This window comes from Musa acuminata, chromosome BXJ2-10, assembly GCF_036884655.1.
Source record: "Musa acuminata AAA Group cultivar baxijiao chromosome BXJ2-10, Cavendish_Baxijiao_AAA, whole genome shotgun sequence".
Classification (NCBI taxonomy): domain Eukaryota; kingdom Viridiplantae; phylum Streptophyta; class Magnoliopsida; order Zingiberales; family Musaceae; genus Musa; species Musa acuminata.
The window spans coordinates 30,116,857-30,140,094 of record NC_088347.1 but is presented as its reverse complement, the minus strand read 5'-3'; the positions used below and the strand labels follow the sequence as shown (position 1 = coordinate 30,140,094).

General features: G+C 39.6%; 2 protein-coding genes across 5 annotated transcripts; one reads left to right on the top strand and one right to left on the bottom strand.

Annotated features, from left to right (window-relative positions):
* Positions 1 to 729: 729 nt before the first annotated feature.
* On the top strand, positions 730 to 17,733 carry LOC135625051 (acetyl-CoA carboxylase 1-like). 3 transcript variants are annotated; one of them, XM_065129302.1, is made up of 32 exons: positions 730 to 1,024; positions 2,428 to 2,803; positions 2,922 to 3,128; positions 3,217 to 3,378; positions 3,956 to 4,048; positions 4,538 to 4,633; positions 5,044 to 5,217; positions 5,305 to 5,398; positions 5,496 to 5,683; positions 5,762 to 5,812; positions 6,164 to 6,203; positions 6,290 to 6,414; positions 6,493 to 6,609; positions 6,704 to 6,778; positions 6,881 to 6,937; positions 7,046 to 7,150; positions 8,813 to 8,899; positions 9,791 to 9,982; positions 10,066 to 10,254; positions 11,143 to 11,253; positions 11,373 to 11,462; positions 11,550 to 11,726; positions 11,919 to 11,996; positions 12,155 to 12,277; positions 12,381 to 12,650; positions 12,748 to 13,103; positions 13,190 to 13,427; positions 13,516 to 13,868; positions 14,046 to 14,253; positions 14,482 to 14,661; positions 14,773 to 16,929; positions 17,233 to 17,733. In XM_065129302.1, the coding sequence occupies exons 2-32, from the start codon at positions 2,456 to 2,458 to the stop codon at positions 17,287 to 17,289; spliced, it is 6,798 nt and encodes a 2,265-aa protein (XP_064985374.1). In that variant the 5' UTR covers positions 730 to 1,024; positions 2,428 to 2,455; the 3' UTR covers positions 17,290 to 17,733. The 3 variants fall into 3 exon arrangements, with proteins under 3 accessions (XP_064985374.1, XP_064985373.1, XP_064985372.1); XM_065129301.1 differs by having other exon boundaries at positions 730 to 1,059; XM_065129300.1 differs by lacking the exon at positions 730 to 1,024 and adding an exon at positions 1,075 to 1,303.
* Positions 17,734 to 18,095: 362 nt separating this feature from the next.
* On the bottom strand, positions 18,096 to 22,651 carry LOC103968634 (uncharacterized). Of its 2 annotated transcripts, none has more exons than XM_009381911.3 (2): positions 20,622 to 22,651; positions 18,096 to 18,411 (listed from the first exon to the last, which is right to left on the bottom strand). In XM_009381911.3, the coding sequence occupies exon 1, from the start codon at positions 21,114 to 21,116 to the stop codon at positions 20,631 to 20,633; it is 486 nt and encodes a 161-aa protein (XP_009380186.2). In that variant the 5' UTR covers positions 21,117 to 22,651; the 3' UTR covers positions 18,096 to 18,411; positions 20,622 to 20,630. The 2 variants fall into 2 exon arrangements, with proteins under 2 accessions (XP_009380186.2, XP_009380187.2); XM_009381912.3 differs by lacking the exon at positions 18,096 to 18,411 and adding an exon at positions 19,489 to 19,829.
* Positions 22,652 to 23,238: the final 587 nt, after the last annotated feature.

The window sequence follows — 23,238 nt, the reverse complement described above, 5'->3', positions numbered from 1 at the left end:
GTAAATGATGAAAAGTGGATGGCTCTGGAAGACCTATATATATATATATATATATAATCCATTAATACCCAGTAATTTCTTAAGAGAAAACCTAGTCAATTCTCTAAAACGATGGCTCGGGTTCGGCTGTCCACCAACAAACGGCTATCAAACGCGTCGGCGAACTAGTCATCTGCCGGTTGTCCACATCATTGGAGCCCACCTGTCTCAACCAATGGAATAAGTCAGAATTCCGAAGCGTGTCGCAACCGCCACGCGCGCGCGCGAGGACCGGACCTGGGCCCGCCGCAATTACCTTGGAGCCACGTGTCCCACCTACCCAAACCAATTCCAATAAATAGAGATCCGAAGTTCGATTTGACACCCACTTGTTTCGAGCGGAACGGACCCGATCGGTCGATCGACCGAAACACGAATCCTAAAGCGCCACTTAATGTTCACCTAACCATTAGATACGTTTTGATCGGGGTTGCGTTCACGACGAACCATTCGCGGTCCCCGGCGCTTCGCGTCCCCGTTCACGGCGTACCCTCCCGCCCCGCCTGCCTAACGATTGGACCTCGCGCTGGCTCTTTCAGCTGGGTCCCACCGTGGGAGGTAGGTGAGGCCGGTAAGCAACGAATGGGTTTACCTAACACGACCTCGAGTTCTTTCTTCCTCCTCCTCCTCCTCCTCCTCCTCCTACACGGAAAATAAAAAGAATGAGGGGGGGAGTTGGTGAGCAGCACCTGCCGCCCAACGCCGGGTCAAAATTCCGCGACGGCCCAACACGCGCACGCCATCTTCCTATTCTCTGCTCACAGTGGAAGCGAGGAGTGAACGCCAAAAGGGAGAGGAGATATCCCAAGAGTGGTGAATTTTGACGGGAATTGGCGATTCGTTATTTCTATTATTGTGGTGAGTACGAAGGTCGCAGCTTTGGTCAAAACGGAGGCAGTGGATCGGAAGGTGGTAGTTGCGAGCTACTTCGCCCGCTCCTTTATATCGACCAAGACGGGGAGGGGGCAGAGGCGGAAGCGGGCAGGTATCACGTGGACTTCCTCCCAGCCAATTTAAAGCGTTAGGACCTCCCCCCTCCCCTCTCTCTCTCTCTTTCGTCTCACCTTCTCTCCCTATTCTTCTTTCCCCTCTTTCCTCTCTCTCTCTCTCTCTCTCTCTCTCTCTCTCTCCGGTTCCCTCCTATTTCCCTCTTTTCTTACGGTCGTTCCGTCGAATATTTGCCGTCTCTGCGAATGCGGTCTTCGCAGTGATCTCGGTTTGCCCCAAGAGTGGGGGATCTTGCTGCCCGGTGCCGCTCCCTGACGTGAGCTGCTCAAAATTTCCATCTTATTGTCTTTTCGTTGTAGCTCTTGGTTTTGCCTACGAGTTTCGTGATCCAAGATTCCTGCTTTCTTGGTTTACTTGCTGAAATTTATGTTCTTTATTGTGATATGTAATCAAAGTTAATCCCTTCCTCTGTATTTGTGCATAACTTAAAGCATGAGCCTGTCGTATCCGTCTTTCTATAATTATTCGGTTCTGGATGCCGCGTGTGGTGTTCTTCTCTCGCTACCTGATCCCTTTTTTTTAGTGCTTACCTCAGTGGCTTTAATTTTTAGTAGGGGATCGATCTTCCTAGTGTCTTGTATGGCTTTTATGATGATTATTATAGACTGTTAGAAACATACAATATCTCTTGCGTTGGAGATCCGGATGGTGTTCTGAGTTGTTCTTTTCTCTAGATCATGGTGAACTACTTTCTTTTATGATCGAATGTAATATTTGGTGTCACTGAATCGTTTTCTTTGTTTCTACACGGTTGTTATAATTCAGCTACTGAGGTACTTACTCTTTGGAATTTTTTTAAAGGCTTCGTAACTTTTTTTGGAACGCGTTGCTCTTTTGATTTATCTTTTGCCCAAACTCTGTTCTCTCGTGTATGTGCTATCACAAATTGGTCCCTTTTAACTGCCTTTTTATTGAGTTGAGTGTCAATAAATTGTTGTGTTCATTCGGGGGTTTTAGATTAGTGCTGACACATCGGGTATCAAATTTACTTGAAGAGATGATTTCCTTTACCAAGAATACTATGAGTTTTTTTTTATCATCTATTTTTGTTAATTTCAGTCTTTCTTATGCATTGCAATCCGTGTTAGTTTCTTCTTTTCAGTCAGTTTTACTGACTATGCAAATACTTCATATTATATTATAGTTTAGAAAATTTACAGTTTGTTCTTTGAAGCATACATCAGTAATGCAACATTTGATCGGCTATCTGAACTTGAAGAACAAGTCTGGATAAATCTAAGTTATAGTATGAACTATTTTTCAAATGCCTGATGATTTCTTTTGCACTTATGATTTTCAAGCAACTGCGATTTAAAGAATCAACAATAGCCTTTAATACAAAAATTCATCCGCTTAACACTCTATTATATGACTTTGCAGCTTGTCTGAAGCAAAAGGGGGACTGGTTATGGCGGAAACTTTGCAGATGAATGGGCTTGTAAACGGAACGTTTCAAGTCAGACATGCAGCAACGATGTCTGAAATTGATGATTTCTGCAAGTCTCTTGGTGGAAAGACTCCCATCCACAGCATATTGGTTGCAAATAATGGAATGGCAGCAGTTAAGTTCATGCGCAGTGTCAGAACATGGGCTTATGAAACATTCGGAACTGAAAAGGCCATTCTTTTGGTGGCTATGGCAACTCCAGAGGACTTAAAAATTAATGCGGAGCACATTAGAATTGCTGATCAGTTTGTCGAAGTTCCCGGCGGAACGAACAACAATAATTATGCTAATGTCCAACTCATTGTCGAGGTTGGCTTTGTTTATCTTTTGTGATTACCTATTTGAGATTACTAATTTGAATAAGAAGTAGATATTATGTGTCCTTTTTTGTCATGACAATGATGGATAACACATGAAAGCATGGCAGTTGGCAGAGATAACCCGTGTTTCTGCTGTGTGGCCTGGATGGGGTCATGCGTCTGAGAATCCTGAGCTTCCAGATGCACTGAATGCAAAGGGAATAATCTTTCTTGGGCCTCCAGCTGCACTGATGGCAGCACTAGGTGATAAAATCGGCTCTTCTTTGATTGCTCAAGCAGCAGGAGTACCAACACTACCCTGGAGTGGTTCACACGTAAGTCTTGATTACTAGTTACTTCCTATGGAGTTCATTTCTTTTCACATTGCTTATTTTTTCATTGTGAAATAAATCTGTTTTCCAGGTCACAATACCACCAGAGAGTTGTTTAGATTCAATTCCAGAGGAAATATATAGGAATGCTTGTGTATATACAACAGAAGAAGCAGTTGCTAGCTGTCATGTGGTTGGTTACCCAGCCATGATCAAAGCATCTTGGGGTGGTGGTGGTAAAGGGATAAGGAAGGTCTGTTATCTATAAGTGCACAACAACTTAATCTTTTTCTTTTCATGATGTTAATTGGACATTTAATGAAGTATTCTGAGAAAAATACGATAAACATGATTGACCTATCTGTTGGCATTTACATGGCATCCAAGTTATTTACCCAGAAAAAGATTGAATTAAGTACATAAAGATTATTTTAATTAGAATTCTGGAGGCTTGGTGCAGTTTAAGTTCCAATTTCTTATCCTGGGAAAGAACCTACAGTGAAATGTTCTAAAGATGCAGATTATATGGTGCTAGTTTACACTTAAACTTTATTGTTTTTGCATCTTGTTGCTTCATTGCAGTTTTAAAGTTAATGTTTTCTTTAACAAGAACGAGAGAAAGAAGCTGTAAGTTTCAAATTATTTATGGTCAGATTCGTGGATCTTCTCCCACCATTTATATCCCTTGAGGGCAAATTACTGGTGAAACTAAGAAGACTCAAATCCTCTATTCTCATTCTTATTAATATTTTTTAGGAAAGCAAGTGTTGTTCACATCTGAGGAGGATGCACTTCCTAATTTGGATCTAAATGTCACTTAATTTATGTAGGTTCATAATGATGATGAAGTTAGAGCTCTGTTCAAACAAGTGCAAGGTGAAGTTCCGGGGTCTCCAATATTCATAATGAAGGTAGCATCACAGGTGAGATTTTGCTTGATATCTTCAATTTGACAGTCAGTGCCTGTCCACTGAGTTCTGACATAAGATGTAAATCGAGGCAACATCAAACATGGTCTTGGGTTTAATATCATTTGGGGAAGTTTTTGACACATTCTGTCTGCTACTGTGGTACTATGAACATGGTTTTGGTGAGATGCCAAGGGCTATCTTGACATTGTTTTGTGTAATTTGGGCTAGTGCCACCTTTCACAGACTATTTGTTTTATATCCTAGTCATGAATTTAATCTTTCTAAATTGTTTAGACCTCATAACTTATTCTATTGATACAATATAATAGATGATTGGATTTTTGGCAGTTGATATTTCAAGTTCTTTTACATGTTTAAAAAGAATAACCTTTTTATCTAGATATAATTTTCATGAGATAAAGACCTTGTTTACCTGAGATGAGAATATGCCATTCTGCTGCATTTCTAATCTTATGTGTTTGAACTTTTATCTTTTTGTAGAGCCGGCATTTAGAAGTTCAGTTACTATGTGACCAGTATGGAAATGTGGCTGCTTTGCACAGTCGAGACTGTAGTGTTCAAAGGAGACATCAAAAGGCAAGCTTTCCTTCAAGTTTATATTCAGTGTTTCTGTTTTGTGAATTTGTCAGAAACTTTTATCCATTAACATTTAATTCTATTTGCAGGACAAAAGTAGTAACTTCTGTATCTTCTCACATTCTGTTCCCCATTATTCTTTACTAGGTTCATATTATTGTTCAAAAGAGTGCGATTTGCCCATAATGGATCATTTCTTTTTAAATCATGTTAGATCTTTTAATACATTAATGGCCAACAAAATATTGATAATTATATTAGTTGTTCCAGCATTTGGGTCTTCTTTTTCTTAATAATTTTATGTTTAAACACAAAGTCTCCCTTTTCATTTTATTTCCACATTGACCTCTTCTAGCGAAATCTTATGATAACTTGAAGAGTATCTTAATAGTGAACTTAATGGTCAACAGATCATTGAGGAAGGCCCGATTACAGTTGCCCCTCCCGAGACAGTAAAACTACTTGAGCAGGCTGCTAGGAGGCTTGCAAAGTGTGTAGGTTATGTTGGTGCTGCTACTGTTGAGTATCTTTACAGCATGGAAACTGGTGAATACTACTTTCTAGAGCTCAACCCGCGGCTACAGGTTTGTGCTTTCTTCTCAATCATCTGAAACTGCAGTTGATTTATCTGAATTCTTTCTCAACATTTTTTTCATTTTGTTCTTTTGTAGGTCGAACATCCTGTAACTGAGTGGATAGCTGAAGTAAACTTGCCAGCGGCTCAAGTTGCAGTAGGGATGGGAATTCCTCTTTGGCAAATTCCAGGTACATGAAACTTTATAGTAGATCTAACCGGCACACTATCAGTTGTTTTTTATGCCATTTAGTGTTTTTGTAGCTTAATATGTGCTTGGGTTTCCAGAAATCAGACGCTTCTATGGAATGGATCATGGTGGAGGTTATAATGCCTGGAAGAGAACTTCTGTTCTTGCAACTCCTTTTGACTTTGATAAAGCAGAGTCTGTTTGGCCTAAAGGTCATTGCATAGCTGTTCGTGTTACTAGCGAGGATCCAGATGATGGCTTCAAGCCAACTAGTGGGAAAGTGCAGGTGAACTTTTGGAGTTTATATTTCTGTATTGTAAAGATGTATAAACAATATGCTTATTTATTGACTGGAAAAATGCAGGAATTAAGTTTTAAAAGCAAGCCTAATGTTTGGGCCTACTTCTCTGTTAAGGTATGCCCTTTAAGCAGTATTGGATTTGGTTGCATTTACCAAAGAAATGAAATAGATATTTTCCATTAACCTGAATGAAACATTACATTGCCTATGCATCACACAAACACATAGGAAATTTTTTATCTAATTTTCTTTTAGGCTGATCAACATGTCCGCTTTTGTTTTGACCTATATTGTATACTCAAAATTTCTTCTAATTAGTATTAAAATAGTAATATCCTTGTTTGGTAGCTTAGTACTTGATAGATTGTAAATGCAGACTACAGACTGAAGTTTTTGTTATCTTATTCTTGAAATTGTAGTTTAGTAGCTCCTTGCAATAATGTGATCATTTTACTTCATTTGCAGTCTGGAGGTGGCATTCACGAGTTCTCTGATTCTCAATTTGGTATGTCTATCAAAATGACCCAATCTTCAAGTTACTTTTGAAGTTTTTTGAAGCCCTGCTGTTTAAACTCTTTGATACTTTTGTAGGTCATGTTTTTGCATTTGGAGAGTCTAGAGCTTTGGCGATAGCTAACATGGTTCTTGGTCTGAAAGAGATCCAAATCCGGGGAGAAATCCACACCAATGTTGATTACACCATAGATCTTTTAAACGTAAGCTATTCAGGTTTTCACATTCTCCAACGTAACCATGCAAACCCATGTTTTCATTCTCGTGCACTGCAATCTCAGGCTTCAGAATATAGAGACAACAAAATCCACACAGGTTGGCTTGATAGTAGAATTGCTATGAGGGTTAGAGCTGAAAGACCTCCTTGGTATCTTTCAGTTGTCGGAGGGGCTCTCTATGTAAGATGATGCGACTTTATTATTGCAAATTTCTGTTGTGCGTTGAGTGTAGTTTGTTTATTCAGTTCTCTTACTCTTGTTTTCAACTTCTTAGAAAGCATCCACTAGCAGTGCAGCCATTGTTTCAGAGTATGTTGGTTATCTCGGAAAAGGTCAAATCCCACCGAAGGTATGGTGGTACCTAGATTGCACGACAGTTCTTATGACTTAGTTGCTTTTCCTTTTTTTCGATTATCAAGATAATTTATTGACCTTGCAAGTTTGGTTTCAGCACATATCACTTGTCAACTCTGATGTTACTTTGAATATAGAAGGGAGTAAATACACGGTAATATACCTTTTGCCTTGTGCCCAACATATCTTTATCTTAAATAAGCATGTAGTGGCTACTCTTATTGATGCTGCTTAATACTTGTTCTATTGGTTTATATCTTAGATTGAAATGGTAAGGGGTGGGCCTGGTAGCTACAAGCTTAGGATGAATGGTTCAGAGATTGAAGCAGAAATTCATACTTTGCGTGACGGTGGTCTTCTGATGCAGGCAAGAACTCTATTTCTTTTCCTGTATTTGCCATCATAATACACTATGGTTATTCTTTTTACCTTCTAATACACTGTATAGGCTTTTATGCTTAGTAGCATCAATGTTATGGTTCATCCATGTATGCCTGGGATCTCATGGTCTTACCATCTTACATGATGTTATTTTCTGAGAGCACTTTTTCTATCCTTTAAGAAATTTTGGGCATATAGTTACAAGGCTGCTTATCAAGTGAGAAACAAAGTGTTTTAACAAGTGGCCACGATACTTTTTCTACAATGAGATGTAGTAATGAGATACTATGATGAATGGCGCTTAGCTTCTTGGGAAATCAATTTAACTTCTGGGCTAGAAATGGTCAAGGACACGATTAATTGCTAAGACCTAGATTTGAGCATGATAACTTGTTGAATTCTTAAATATTATAATTTGCTTCATGTTCTTTCCTCTAGTGTTGGATACAGTGGATCCTTTCCAGTGGTAGTATGCATTTGACTGTATGAATTCACATGCTCGTAGTGGGAACTATGAGGTAAATTGGCTATAAATTTTGTTGAACTTTGGAACAAGTGCATTAGACTTCACATTCGGGTATTTGAGAATTCTTGCGGTAATATGTTATCCGCAGGTGTTTATTCCCCTGCTATCATTTTTCTTCAACTCTTTCAGCCTTCTGATTCTTACCACCAGGGGGTGGACTAGCAGTAAACATGCTCCAGTTTTTTATGCTAAATAAGAATCTGGCTAATTCCAGATCTGGAGATTTGACAACTAGGCTATCAATTCCAGTTTGTAAATTTAGAAATATTTTTTTGTGTTACAGGTCAAGCAAATGGTGTTTTGAATTTTTTATAGTCTTGTTAGAATATCTTGTTTATCCAACTTTCAGCATTCCCAGAAGAACTGAGCTTTTTCTCCTCACCTGCACCCTCCTTTTAATGAAGACTTATGCTTGTTTAGGGTTTTGGGTAATTGCTAATTTATGTGTATAATAAGGATAACTGACGAGCGACAGGTTGTAGAAAAATTCTTTAGCTTTTGTCCAGTGATTTAATACATAGTGGGATACAAAGTATGATGTATATAGCGACATAATATTGACCTGGATTCTGCCAATTGATGGCTTTTGCAGCTCATATTTGTCCACATCTGAGGATAAACTATCCAGTAATACTTGTTGTATTGCTGTTTGATATTTTACCATACTTTGATGAGTTGAAAAACTTATTTATATTTTAAAGACTTGAACCAAGACTTTTCTATGATTTATATACAGTAACTATTAATGTTAGGTATGGATGGTTAAGCTTGAGTGATTCAGAATTTATGTCGAGATTGGTCACTATTAGCTTCAGATGAGTAAAGTTATAAGTCAGTTCTTTTAATGCAGCGGTAGCAACACTAATAACAGTTCAATTTTAGGAAAGGTAACATAAGTATCAGCTGCAATCTTGTTAAAGACAATAAGTAAGATTCAACTAATACAACATGATTTCTTGCAACTTTTTAGTATGTGCAATATCAAAAGCAAAAGTTCTCTGCCATTCACAAGTTTTCACCTACGACTATCTGTAAACAACTACATTATTGATGGCTAAGCTCATTTTGTCAATTGATAATGGAAGTATGTCTGACTACTATATCTGAATTGAATTCTTACAGTTGGATGGAAATAGTCATGTGATTTATGCTGAAGAAGAGGCTGCTGGCACTCGCCTTCTTATTGATGGAAGGACTTGTTTGTTACAGGTACAAATAATCATACAATTCTCATTTTTGTTTCTCTGAAATGACCAAATAGAATTACAATATGCTTTATGTATGTTTACTTACCATTTATGTAAGCAGTCTTTTCTAAAACAATGGCACAATTACCAATGATCAAACTGATGTTACGAGTTTTAGAAAAGGTTTTTGATGAGCATATGAACTTTGTTTCTAGTTACAATTATCATGGTGTGTGGCTTCGAGGAGCATAGATTTCTCTAGATGCTCTAGCTTTGTATAGAAAAACTAATTGATGAACGGACTGTTTGGTTATACAGGCAATCGTTTTGCATTAAGATTTGAGTGATTCATGGAAATTGTAGTTTTTCTTGTTTCTAATATGTCAGTCACTAGGTTTCTTGCCTTTTCTAAACAGTAAGCGTTGCTAACTCTCAATTTCTGTATTCTTCGGCTTTTACTTAGAAGTTGACTTTATTATGTTTGATCACTTTTTTCTCCGTTTTTAATGCTTTAAAATTGTGAAGTAATCCCCAACATTTTCAAAATGTCAATTTGACTGTAAAAGCCTTTCTTGTAAATGATTACATTCCGTTCTGTTCTGCACACTTAGCTTCTACTGAACCTATAACTGGTCTGTATACATTATGAAGCTCTAGAACTTCAAATTTCTTATGAGGTTAATTTTTCAAAATATAATTTTTTAATATTTTTATGTCCTATATTGATTCTCTACATATATATGTGATTGGCAAAAAGAGTGTCACAAAAGGTCTGTGTGAGCACTAGGAAGTTAGTTTCAGGTAAATTGTTAGAAATGCATAATGTTGCTTACATTTTCTCTTTCAATTAAAGAAACATGGCCCCTCAATCATCTATAAGTATTAATTATGAAATATACTCTTTTGTTATCAGAACGACCATGATCCATCAAAATTGATAGCTGAGACACCATGCAAACTGCTTCGCTTCTTGGTTTCTGATGGTGCTCATGTTGAGACTGATACACCATATGCTGAGGTTGAGGTTATGAAGATGTGCATGCCATTGCTATTGCCTGCTTCTGGAGTTATCCATTTTGTGATGTCTGAGGGCCAGGCAATGCAGGTAAATTGTCTTACGGAGACTTGCTCTTTATTTATAATTATTCTTGATCCTTCTCAAAGTGACCAACATAACTTATTGTTTAGGCTGGTGACCTCATAGCAAAGCTTGATTTGGATGATCCCTCTGCTGTGAGAAGAGCTGAACCATTTCATGGCTCATTTCCTAAATTAGGGCCTCCTACTGCAGTTTCTGGCAAAGTACACCAAAGATGTGCTGCAAGTTTGAGTTCTGCAAGAATGATTCTTGCAGGATATGAGCATTACATCAATGAAGTAAGCACTAGAAGTTTTGAAAATGTTTACTTACGTTTGGTCGTTCAATAAAGATTTCAGTATTTAAATCTGGATACTGTTTGGTTACCTACACTTCAAGATTCTGGTCTCCATGTGCTATAGCAATTGGAACCAGTTTTCTGTATGATGTGTTTTACCAGATGGAGCCCCAACATCAAAAGATACAATGTTGCCATTTCTGTTCATGATGAATTTGTGTTGTATGGTTTCAGAATTCAATCATAGATGACCTCAGGAAATAGAAAACACTGTCATATGCCTTATTGGTTGGGCTTAAGTTGAAGTTGAATATTTTGCCACAATCAAACTTCTGCTAGAGCCTAGAAGATATCATTTTTGACTCATCATGTTCAGTAAACACTTCCCCCATGAAAATAAAGTTTAGTTACTTAACCTTTGGCCTTTGATGATAAATTGACTTCATATAGAGCTTTAACGGTAGTGGTTGGATAGGATGGCTGTGTGACAATGTTTAGTTTGTAACTTCTTGGAATATCTAATACTTGAAAAAGGATTCATGTTTTGTGGACAATGTAGTGACATTTAAAGCTTGGTCTTTGTGTTATTATCATTGTCATTAGTGTTCTTGTTTGTGTTTTTGACAATGAAATATGCAAGAGGAATATTATTGATGGCATGACAGTCATCTTTTCGTTTGTTTTACTTTTTCATTTCCAGTACTATGCTGTTTTATAAGTTATAATTTTTTCCTATGATTTTATTGCACACATATCTTGATCTCGTCTTTTGCTATTTCTCATATTCTTTTGTCTTGATATGGTGTACCATTTCATCCTATCTAACATAGTTTCAGGTTGCTAAGGTACTGCAGTCTTTTTTTTACCTAATTACTGAAATACTTGTCAGGTTGTTCAAGACCTTCTTCACTGTCTTGACAGTCCAGAGCTCCCTTTCCTACAATGGCAGGAAAGCATGTCTGTATTGGCAACTCGTCTACCAAAAGATCTTAGAAATGAGGTTTGTAGTTAGTTGATGTACAAAATTTGTAAATTTTCTTCCTTTTGTTTATTGTCTTCCTGATTTTCAAGACTATCTGCATGTTGCATTGTGGTAATATTTGTATACTTCCAATATAGTTGGACACAAAATATAAGGAGCATGAAGCAATATCAACTTTTCAGAAAAATTTGGACTTCCCTGCCAAGTTACTAAAGGGAGTTCTTGAGGTCAGGAGTCCTAATCAAAATTTTCAGTAACTTCGTGTTTATTTTAAGAAAAACTTTCATTACTGTTTTCTTGGATATTTCTTCCAGGGCCATCTCTCATCCTGCACCGAGAAAGAAAAGGCCACGCAGGAGAGGCTTGTGGAGCCTCTGATGAGTCTTGTGAAGTCATATGAGGGTGGTAGAGAAAGCCATGCGCGTGTTATAGTGCGGTCTCTGTTTGAGGAGTATCTAACTGTTGAAGAACTGTTCAGTGATAGCATTCAGGTAATGAATTGTATTTTCAGATGATAATTTTTTTATTACGTTAATTATTCATGAAGCCACCATCAACATGACACTTCTATATTAAACTCATATATTCTGTAGCTAGCTTTCGAAGTAGCTGGCTGTCCATTGATTAGGATCTTAATGGTAACTTTTTCTCATGGTTATCATTCAATTCTTTGGTTTATACAGGCTGATGTCATAGAACGTCTCCGGCTTCAACATAAGAAGGATCTCCTGAAGATCGTAGACATAGTATTGTCTCATCAGGTATGATTGGAAACACTGTTCCATAACATACTACTTGCTGGCCTAATAAGGGTCTGATTTTGTCTGAGTCCTGTATCTTGATAAAAAGAGAAATAAACATCAATTATTGGTATTTTGCAATGATGATGTGATGATATGCTATATCTGCTGCATTGAAGGGTGTCAGGAGTAAAAACAAGCTGATACTACGACTCATGGAAGCAATGGTTTACCCTAACCCTGCTGCCTACCATGATCTACTGATTCGTTTCTCTGCTCTTAACCATACAACATACTCTGAGGTCTGTATTCTCTATATATCTTACATGTTGAAGAATTTAACTATTCAGTTTGAAAGGTCCTTTTCCCTAATTCGTGTCTTCATATAATTTTTAATCGCTGCAGTTGGCACTGAAAGCGAGTCAACTTCTTGAGCAAACTAAGTTGAGTGAATTACGTACGAGCATTGCCAGAAGCCTCTCTGAACTGGAAATGTTTACTGAAGAAGGAGAACGCCTATCTACCCCCAGGAGGAAGAGTGCTATTAATGAGAGGATGGAGGATCTGGTTGGTACTCCATTAGCTGTTGAGGATGCCCTTATAGCTTTCTTCGATCATAGTGATCCCACCCTTCAGAGGAGGGTCGTGGAAACATATATTCGTAGATTGTATCAGGTAATGTTGAACTAGTTGGCTAACAAATACTTGGTTACTTAGAATAATTACAGATAAACTCTTAATCCTGAATTTGACTAGAAGACTCTTTTTCCAGCCCTACCTCATAAAGGAAAGTGTTCGCATGCAATGGCACCGATCGGGTCTGATAGCCTCCTGGGAATTTTCTCAAGAACACATTGAGAAGAAAAATAAGTCTCAAGATCCATCAAATTGTTTGTCATCAGTAGAGAAACACTGTGAAAAGAGATGGGGGGCAATGGTTATTATTAAATCTCTTCAGCTTCTGCCAGCAGCAATTAACACTGCTTTGAAAGAGACCACTCAATGCATGAATTCTGATATTGATCATGAAATAATCCCAAATGGGCTTCCTGGGTGTTCTGGTAAAGGCAATATGCTTCATGTTGCTTTAGTTGGCATTAATAACCAAATGAGTACTCTTCAGGATAGGTTAGCTTCTCTGCAAGATCAAAATACCAAATAGTAATTAACTTGAGCTTATCCGTTGACAGTTATGTTACTAATACATTTTGCAGTGGCGATGAGGACCAGGCCCAGGAGAGGATAAATAAACTGGCGAAGATTTTGAAGGAGAATACTTTAAGCTCTGATCTTCAAGATGCAGATGTCAGGGTCATTAGCTGCATCATACAGAGAGATGAAGGACGAGTACCGATGCGCCACTCCTTCCACTGGTCAGCTGAAAAGATGTATTATGAAGAAGAACCTTTACTTCGTCACCTGGAACCTCCTCTCTCTACATTTCTTGAATTGGTTTGTGATGACTATATTCTCAAGTGATGGTTATGATTTTTTTCAACTTGTTATTGACCTTAACTTGCTCCTTGTTCATACATTTTAGGAAAAGCTGAAAGGCTACAGAAACTTACAATATACCTCTTCAAGGGATCGCCAGTGGCGTCTGTACACTACTTTAGATAGCAAGGCTGTTATCCGGCGGATGTTTCTCCGGACACTTCTCAGACAACCAAGCACAATTAATGGCTTTGCATCAAGTCAAGTTCTTGACACAGAAATAAGCCGTGCCCAACCTTCTTTGTCCTTTACATCTATAAGTATACTGAGGTCATTAATGGCAGCTTTAGAAGAGTTGGAATTACATGTCCACAACACAACCACCAGGTCTGATCATTCTCACATGTATATTTGTATATTGCGGGAGCAACAACTTCATGATCTTTTACCACCTTCAAGGTTAGTTCTACATATAGTTATTCTCCATTTCCCTTTTTATTATTTTTTTCACTGTGAGTAGTTTTGCAATAACTTTTCCATATTTTTCTGTTTCTTGTTGGATTCTTAGTGAAGTTTGATCCGACATAGAAGTAATCTTTAGCAACATCAGATAAACATTTTTTTTAAATTATCCAGGATATTGGCCCTAGATTCTTGTCAAGATGAAACTACTATTTGTCTAATATTAAAGGAAATGGCTCTTAAGATTCATGAATTGGTTGGTGTTCGTATGCACCGTCTGGCTGTCTGTGAGTGGGAAGTGAAGCTATGGCTGAATTCTGATGGACTAGCTGCATGGAGAATTGTGGTGACCAATGTTACTGGTCATACTTGCACCGTTCACGTAAGTATACTATATCAAAGCTAACAGACGTCATTTGATAGGGAAATATAATCTATAGTTGCAAATCATGAAAAATAGTTTGTAGTTGTTAATATATTTCAATCATGCAACCTATGGAATTAATATAATTTCGTAATGTTTGTATATACTGAGTAGTTTCAGCTGTATTCTTGTTTAGAAATTTTCAGTTCAATTTGAAAATTTACAGATCATTTCATATTATTCTAGATCTATCGAGAAGTGGAGAATATCAATTCACATGAAATGGTTTACCATTCTATCACCCCTGCGAATGGTCCCCTCCATGGTGTCCCATTGAATGCTCAGTATTCGCCACTGGGGTTCATCGATCAAAAACGTTTAGTGGCTAGGAAAAACAACACAACATACTGCTACGACTTCCCCCTGGTAAAATTCCCATTCCTTTATATATCAAAATAGAACAGTTTTTTGTATCATCAGATATGTTACGGTTAGCTCTCCGCTATATAATTTTAAGGATATCTAACATCCATACAGGCATTTGAGACTGCACTTCGACGGTCATGGGCTTCTTATGCCTCTATTGATGCTAGAGTGAATGACAATAAAGATCTCATCAAATTTACAGAACTGGTGTTCGCCGAGAAGTTTGGAGCTTGGGGCACTCCGCTAGTCCCTGCTAGCCGGTCCTCTGGTCTCAATGACATTGGCATGATAGCCTGGTTGATGGAGATGTCCACTCCAGAATTCCCTGATGGGAGAAAGATTATAGTTGTGGCAAATGATGTTACCTTCAAAGTTGGTTCATTTGGTCCAAGAGAAGATGCATTCTTCCATGCAGTAACTAATTTGGCTTGTGATAAGAAGCTCCCTCTGATCTATCTGGCAGCAAATTCTGGTGCTCGGATTGGAGCAGCTGAAGAAGTGAAATCTTGCTTTAAGGTTGGTTGGTCTGATGAGTCGAGCCCAGAACGTGGTTTTCACTACATCTATCTGACTCCAGAAGACTATCAATGTATTGGTTCCTCTGTTATTGCTCATGAACTGAAACTGGAAAATGGTGAGATCAGATGGGTCATAGATACGATAGTGGGAAAAGCGGATGACTTGGGAGTTGAGAACCTATCAGGAAGTGGTGCTATTGCTGGTGTTTATTCGAAGGCATATAATGAGATATTCACTCTTACCTATGTGACTGGACGAACCGTTGGTATTGGAGCATATCTTGCTCGGCTTGGCATGAGGTGCATTCAGCGTCTTGATCAGCCTATAATTCTCACTGGATTTTCTACTTTGAACAAACTTCTCGGGCGTGAAGTATACAGTTCTCACATGCAACTGGGTGGCCCAAAGATCATGGCCACAAATGGGGTTGTTCATCTGACTGTATCAGATGATCTCGAGGGCATTTCAGCCATTTTGAGATGGCTTAGCTATGTTCCTCCTTACATAGGTGGCCCACTTCCCATATTGAGATCCCTGGATCCACCGGAGAGGCTTGTCGAATATTTCCCTGAGAATTCTTGTGATCCACGTGCTGCTATTTGTGGAAGTAATGGAAACAATGGCAAGTGGCTAGGAGGCATATTCGACAAAGACAGCTTTATAGAGACGCTGGAAGGTTGGGCGAAAACTGTGGTCACGGGAAGAGCAAAGCTTGGCGGAATTCCTGTAGGGGTCATAGCTGTTGAGACACAGACGGTGATGCAAATTATCCCTGCAGACCCTGGTCAGCTTGATTCCCATGAACGTGTCGTCCCACAAGCAGGACAAGTTTGGTTCCCTGACTCTGCAACTAAAACAGCCCAGGCTCTCTTAGACTTTAATCGCGAAGAACTTCCACTTTTTATCCTTGCCAACTGGAGAGGGTTTTCTGGTGGGCAGAGAGACCTATTTGAAGGGATACTCCAGGCAGGGTCTACGATTGTTGAGAACTTGAGGACATACAAACAACCTGTATTTGTGTACATTCCCATGACCGGAGAGCTTCGTGGGGGTGCATGGGTTGTCGTGGACAGCAAGATTAATCCAGAGCACATTGAGATGTATGCTGAACGGACTGCCAAGGGCAATGTACTTGAGCCTGAAGGAATGATTGAAATCAAATTCAGGACAAAAGACCTCATCGAATGCATGGGTAGGCTTGACCATGAGATTATCAGTTTGAAAGCAAAGCTTCAGGACATCAAGGCTGGCATAGTCTCTGGCGATGCAGAGGCACTTCGAAAGAGCATAATGACTCGGGAGAAGAAGCTGTTACCTGTCTACACTCAAATAGCCACACAGTTCGCCGACTTGCATGACACTTCCCTCAGGATGGCTGCTAAGGGGGTGATCAAGAAAGTTGTGGATTGGGAGGAATCTCGTTCTTTCTTCTACAAAAGGCTACACAGGAGAGTCTCAGAGGGATCACTCGTAAGAATTGTTAGAAATGCTGCTGGAGAGCAGTTGTCGAATATATCAGCTATAGAATTGCTGAAGAAATGGTTTCTGGCTTCTGAGCAAGCTGGAGCAGTGAGTGCTGTGTGGGAGGACGACGATGCTTTCTTTTCCTGGAGAGATGATTCTAGAAACTATGAGAAGTATCTTGAGGAGTTGAGGTTTCAAAAAGTATTTAAACAACTCATGGAACTCGGTGAATCGCCTTCCGATTTGCAAGTTTTGCCTCAATGTCTTTCTACTGTTCTTAGCAAGGTATGGCACTTTTCATCTTTTATTTTGTGTTTGAGGTTATTCTCTTCAAAACTCACCTTCAATTTTCCCAAATTCAAAAAGAAATCTAATCATCTGAAAGTTCTGTTAAAACTTTTCATACCCAAATCTAAGTTGGATCAATTGCTCGAGTTATTCCTAGACTTTGCATCGGTTAAACTGTTTAATAATTATTTGTCGTCCCATCCTAAAACTCCGACCTTGCCAAAATGATCTCCGGTCCAAATCTTGGATCTTTTTTACTATGATCTCAGTGCACAATTCGATTGTTTAAATTTGATGCAGATGGATTCAGCCAGCAGAGCGCATCTGGTTGAAGATATCAAAAAAGTTCTCGACTGATTAAACTGGATGGATTCCTGCTATATTTAGTGTTCTTGCTGGAGTAAATAGCAATTAACTCCAACAGCGCCGACCCCAACCGAAAGAACCATCTACCATCTTCGAGAGAAAACAATGTTGAAATTTTCCGAAAGAACCATCTACCATCTTCGAGAGAAAACAATGTTGAAATTTTCCGAGATCAAGATTCTTCTGCTTCTGGGTATCGACAGTGCGACTGCTGGTTTTTTCTTCCCACTATAAGTGTATTTTTTTTTTCCACTATAAGTGTATATATGGTGGATGTAGGTCTGGTGATAGATCTGTACTAAATCTCTACATAGATTTAGTGAGGTAGAATGATTAAGGAATAATGTTTGTTTGTATCGCTTATTATCCAGTAATGTCAGATTTCTGAAGACATGGATCTCTCAGTAATAAAGAAAACTAAAATCTTCCAAGCAACTCTTATGTTGTTGTTGCCGCTTACTGATGGAAATTGTGTGTGAGCTTGGTGCAATTTTAAAGAACCAGTTTAGTTACAATAGCAAGATTCAGATTACATGACACAAAACAGTTGATGCACGATAGCTGACAATAACCAGCCATAAATTTTACATGGTGTTGCACTTCCACTTGTCAGAGACCCAACAAAATGACATAATTAGAAGAGTAAACAAAGAAATTGCAACAAAATCTGCAGACTTCACTTGAGTTATACAAGAAGGCATGATGCTTCTAAGGATTTTTCTCAAGATTTTGTGCAAGGCATAGCTGAATGTAATTATGGAAGTTTGTGCCATTCTCACATGAAATGAAGAACATAGTTTCTGCTCACTAAATCTTCCCTTTCAGAACCAATTGATGTAGTCCACAGAGCATACTGCTGATGGAAGATCATAATTTTCATCACAAACTTTTAGAACAGATCAAGAGAGCACATTGGAAAAGAAAATTGAAGGCAAGATTTCAGTAGCAATAAGCAAAGAGTGAACATTTTAAGTAGTGTACAATAGCAAGGAATAAGGAATGAACCAAGTTAAAGAATATGAAGTCCTCATGGCCAGCAACAAAAACTCGGTATCTCGGAGTTGAGCAAATCCACCACTGTTTATCCATTATTCCAGCAACATAAATGTCATCCTGCAAAGGTCTCTCTTTGTAAGTCTTAAAGGTCAGATCTATGAGAAGAGATCATCGACAAAGATTCGAGAATAACTATTGTTAACGAATACCATGCACTTCTTCTTTTCTAAATATTTATCATTTGCTACACAATATCTTGTAAAATCTAAACTTGGTGTCAACGAATTGATGATACAAGTAATTATATGTCAAGAAAAAACAAAAAGAAAATGAATGATGCTCAGGCTATAACGTCACCCAAATGCAAATTCATTTTCAAGATTCCTTTTTTGATGGCAGTAGCTAAAAAGTTACCTATACTACATATAGTGAGCTTGGAAAAAAGATATAAACTTAGGTATAGCATATTATACTTTCAGCTTTTCCTCTCCAAGATGAAAAAGCTGAGAATAAGATAACTGCATGAGAAAAACAGTCTCAATAAATTATCATAACTGTCTCTATGCACTGCAAGTTGCAAGTATAGTCACTTATGACAGAAATCATTTATTTGAGGTTAAGTGGAGTCATCACCGAAAGACCTTAGATACAGAAATCATTTATTTGAGGTTAAGTGGAGTCATCATCAATCTTTTGTGTAGTGGAGGTAGACCTTTGGCACCATAAAAACGAGTTTAAATTGAAGCGTTAATGCTCATCATAGCTCATCCCCTATCTTTGTGAACATTCAGATTACTAGCAGTTGTAGGTACCTCACAGGAAACTCCCTTCAAAGTGATGCTCCTTTCCACACACACACACACACACACACACACACAAAACCAACCACCTCTTAAGGACATTCATCACTGTATATGGAACTTGAAAATGTGGATATTATGAACAATGGACTTGGACATCTAAGTGTGGCTAACATACAGGAATTGCTTGTGTTTTCTGAATACAAACTCGTTACTATTAAGGTACTCATCTACTTATATTCATAAAGCAAAATATGAATCTCTTGCCAGACTTACGCTATGAGATAGTGGATTCCATACATCTAAACCTACAAATTAGTACTACAGTCAGCTATAACACATAGAGGTTCTATTTACAGCAAAATAAATGACACGGGATTTCTAACAAGTACCGTTTTTACTCATAATTTTGGCAGCATATTATTATCATCTTATACATAAACAAAATCCGTAAGCAGTTTTACATTTCATCAACCTGGTTTATGATGCCTTCATCATGTTACCAAAATCAATGAACAAATAGTAGTTAACAACATTCCTACTACATTATCTTGCCATCAATTTCACTTCTGAACCTCCTGCAATTGTATGAACAATATCCTCAGAGTGAGCTCCAAATTAAGACCTGCAAGTGATAATATTCTCTCCATGGTTATTTTTTTTCAGTTGAGGCACAGTCCAAGTTTCATTTAGTTCCTCATAATCGAAAACCTGTAGGCTCTTGGATACCCTAACCTGCAAGATAATGTCCAAAAACTAACTTAATTTCCTGGCATGTCCTCATGTCTTCTAAATCAATGTACAACTGGGGCCTTCAAAATACTACAAAGTTGATCTTTTAATGAGAAAGGCAAAGTCCTACTCTATTACAAGTATAAATCGCATGATAACCACTCATCGCAACGAGCAACATCTGAAAGCAAATTAATCTAGTAAACTGCATTTATTTTGATTTGTCAACAACAGGGCCCCAGAAATTTGTAATATAAAGACAAACTGTTAAAGGTAGAACCATGAGATAGGATCAGACCTAGCAGCTGATACAGAAATTAATATACACAAGCTCAGGTTGCAACTACAGAAGTAGAATTAGGGTAGAGAGACAAGAGATTGTGAAGCAGGAATTTCAAGAAAGAATACATATTTGTTTGCCTCAGAAATAATAAAGAGATAACATTATACCACTTCTGAGAATCAAAACATGGTGGCAATGGATGTTAGAGATTTGCAAGTGATAATACCAAGCCCAAGAATGATAACATGATGATGTGATCTAATGTACGTACAACATATTAAGCAGTCGAAATTGGACATCTTGCAATATAAACAGACAAGTTTTGAGCATCAACAGTAGACAGCTTTAACTAACAGTTAACTAATAACTTGCATCATTACTTCACAAAAGAATCCTCTTAAGCATTGTTTATTTCATGATAGAGACTGAATCGCACTCAATGCGTTCTACCAATTTCCTAGCTGAAGAAAGACAACAACCAAATACAAAAGACTCAAAGGTGAGAATTTTACCTTCGTCTTTCACTCCAACGCAACAGTGGCGCCGACTTCCTTGAGTTTGGCGGCGATCGCCTCCGCCTCTTCCTTGGTCACCCCCTTCTTGAGCACCACGGGGGCCTTCTCCACCAACTCCTTGGCCTCCTTCAGCCCCAGGTCGGTGAACGTCCTCACCTCCTTGATGATCTTGATCTTGGCCGCAGCGTCAAACTTCTCGAGCTTGATGTCGAACGCAGTCTTCTCCTTCTCCTCGGTGGCGGCCTCGACACCCGGATCCGTCCCCGCCGAGGGCAAGCCGCCTCCGGCCTGAACCAATTGATTGAGGCCGAGCTTGAGGCGGAAGAGGATGGAGTAGTCATTGCGCTCCTCCTTAGTCAAAGAAAGAAGCTCATCGGCGATTCGCTCGAGCTTCTGGGTCCGCGACTCGGCCGCAACTCCGCCGGAGGGTGCGGAAGAAGAGAAGTGGCGGGCGGCGGAGAAGAGGAGGCGGCGGAGCAGCATTTGGGGCATCAAAGGTGGCCTTTTTGGGATTAGGAACTACGGGAAACTTAAAAGGAATAACTACGACTCGAACTACGGGCGCCATATTTGGATCCGATAACACATAAAACCCGAATCCGATCTGAGTGTCATATATGAATCATGTTTTGGGATCCGTTAAACCACCACACCTTCCTTTCTTCCCCCCTCCCGAGTCTCCTCATCTCTCTGCTACTCGGAGTCCCTCTGCCGAGGCGTGCGATCGCTTCGCGATCAATCTGTCCTTTCCTCCTCCTTCCTTCTTCTTTTGGCCCTATTTTTATCTTGGGTGTTCTTTTCGGTTCGGAATCTTCTCCCGAGATCTCTTTCCTGCTGGGTTCTGTTTCGTGCTGGTCTAATGCCCGTATTCTGTTCTGGAATTAGGGTTTTCCATCTGGCCCTCGACTGAGTTCTCCATCGCCTTCGATAGCTGATTGCTCGGGCGAGTTGTTCTCCCGCCGAAAGATCGGTTCTTTCATGAGATTGCATCTGCAAGCACTGATTCATACTTTCATGTTGATGGCAATCGAGTGCAGGCAGGATCCAACAGGAGAATTGGAAGATAATGCAAGAGATTAAAAGTTCAAGATGCCACAACAGCTAGTTCAGTGTTAGATGCAATGGATTTGGGGACAAAAGCTAGTGTGGATACATTGGGAGAGTGTGCAACAAAAAGCCAGATTTTGATCACTGAATTGGGTATTTGTGGTCAGCCCAAGTGTTATCCAATTCATGTTGAAGAATTCTTCGAGAAAACTGAATCCGTGCCGTGAATCTATTACCCACCATTCCCCGAAGAAGAGGTGGCCATTTAAGCTTGCAGCACAAGGCAAAAACAGTATCATTTCAGCTTAATGCTGCTGCAAGGAACTACCTGTGTTTTCCGATGAACCAATCCGTGAAACAGCATGTGATATCGAAGAGGACTTGATGCTTGGCTCAGGTATTCGTTTGGTTGTCAGCATGATAAGGTGAGGCCCGAAGCTGACTAAATCCCGGTTGATCATTTCATCCTCTGCTTTCCCTTTGATAAACTACCATACAGCAGCATCCCGCCAGCAGGTAGTCAAGGGATCTTTGTGATAGGACTTCAGTTTCCTGCTCACGCGTCTGCAATGGCAGCTTATGAACCACCAAATCGGTATATTTCTGCCAATCTGATTGTGGCTTTTTGTGGATGACCAATCTCGTCTTCTTTTCCCTATGACCAAAAGGATCAGCAAGCTTGTGCGAAAAGAATACAATTACTAGAGACTAAATTGTGGTCCTTTGATCCTCGATTCGGATGTCTTAACGTTGAACGGAAGTTCGTAGTGATCCTCAGCTTGGTTGGCCTGGCAGAGATCGGATTCACCAGAAGACAACAGAGTAGGATCGTTACATTTCCCCTCCAAGATTTGATCTTCCAACAATACCAAGATCAACAACCAAGGACAGGTACATATATATGTACATGATTCTAGTCAAAAGAAAGAGCATCCGTAGCAGGAACCACAACAATCTGGGGAAGGAAGCCACCAAGTCAAGCAGAGAAGGCGCCATCAAAGGCAGCCAAGCCAAAGGAGCTCCTTGGTTCCAGAGCCCTCCCCACCTCCTTCAAGGCAGAGACCTCCTCCCTGGCCTTCCTCCCCAGAGCCGAAACAGTGAAAGAAGCCAGGAAGTGGAAGCACTCCTCTCGCCTCACCCCATGGTCTGCCTTCTCCCAGCGCGCCTTGCTGCTCTTCTCGAAGTCCTCCGCCACCAGCAGCGCGATGTCCGCCATTGCCCTAAACTTCCACCTTGCAAGTCTAGCCTTGTGTGTTGTGGTTCACCGGTGACCGATGGGGCTCGAGATTTATAGCATCTGGTGAGCGCAGCATCATCCTCCCGTCTTTGCTGCGTGGATGTCGGCGTGGGTGCGGATAAGGCTCGCGCGTTTGGTGCTGTTGTCTATTCTACTCTGACCGGACCGACCCACGGCGTGAATTATTGTGGGCTTTCGCGGTTTCTTCTGTGAGGTGAGACGTACGTGGACTGTTTCGGAGTGCGGTTTTCGTGGAAACTTGTGGTTTCGCCGGGTGCCAAAACCAGAAGGGTAACATTTGCCGCACTGGATCTATGATCGTTTTGTTAG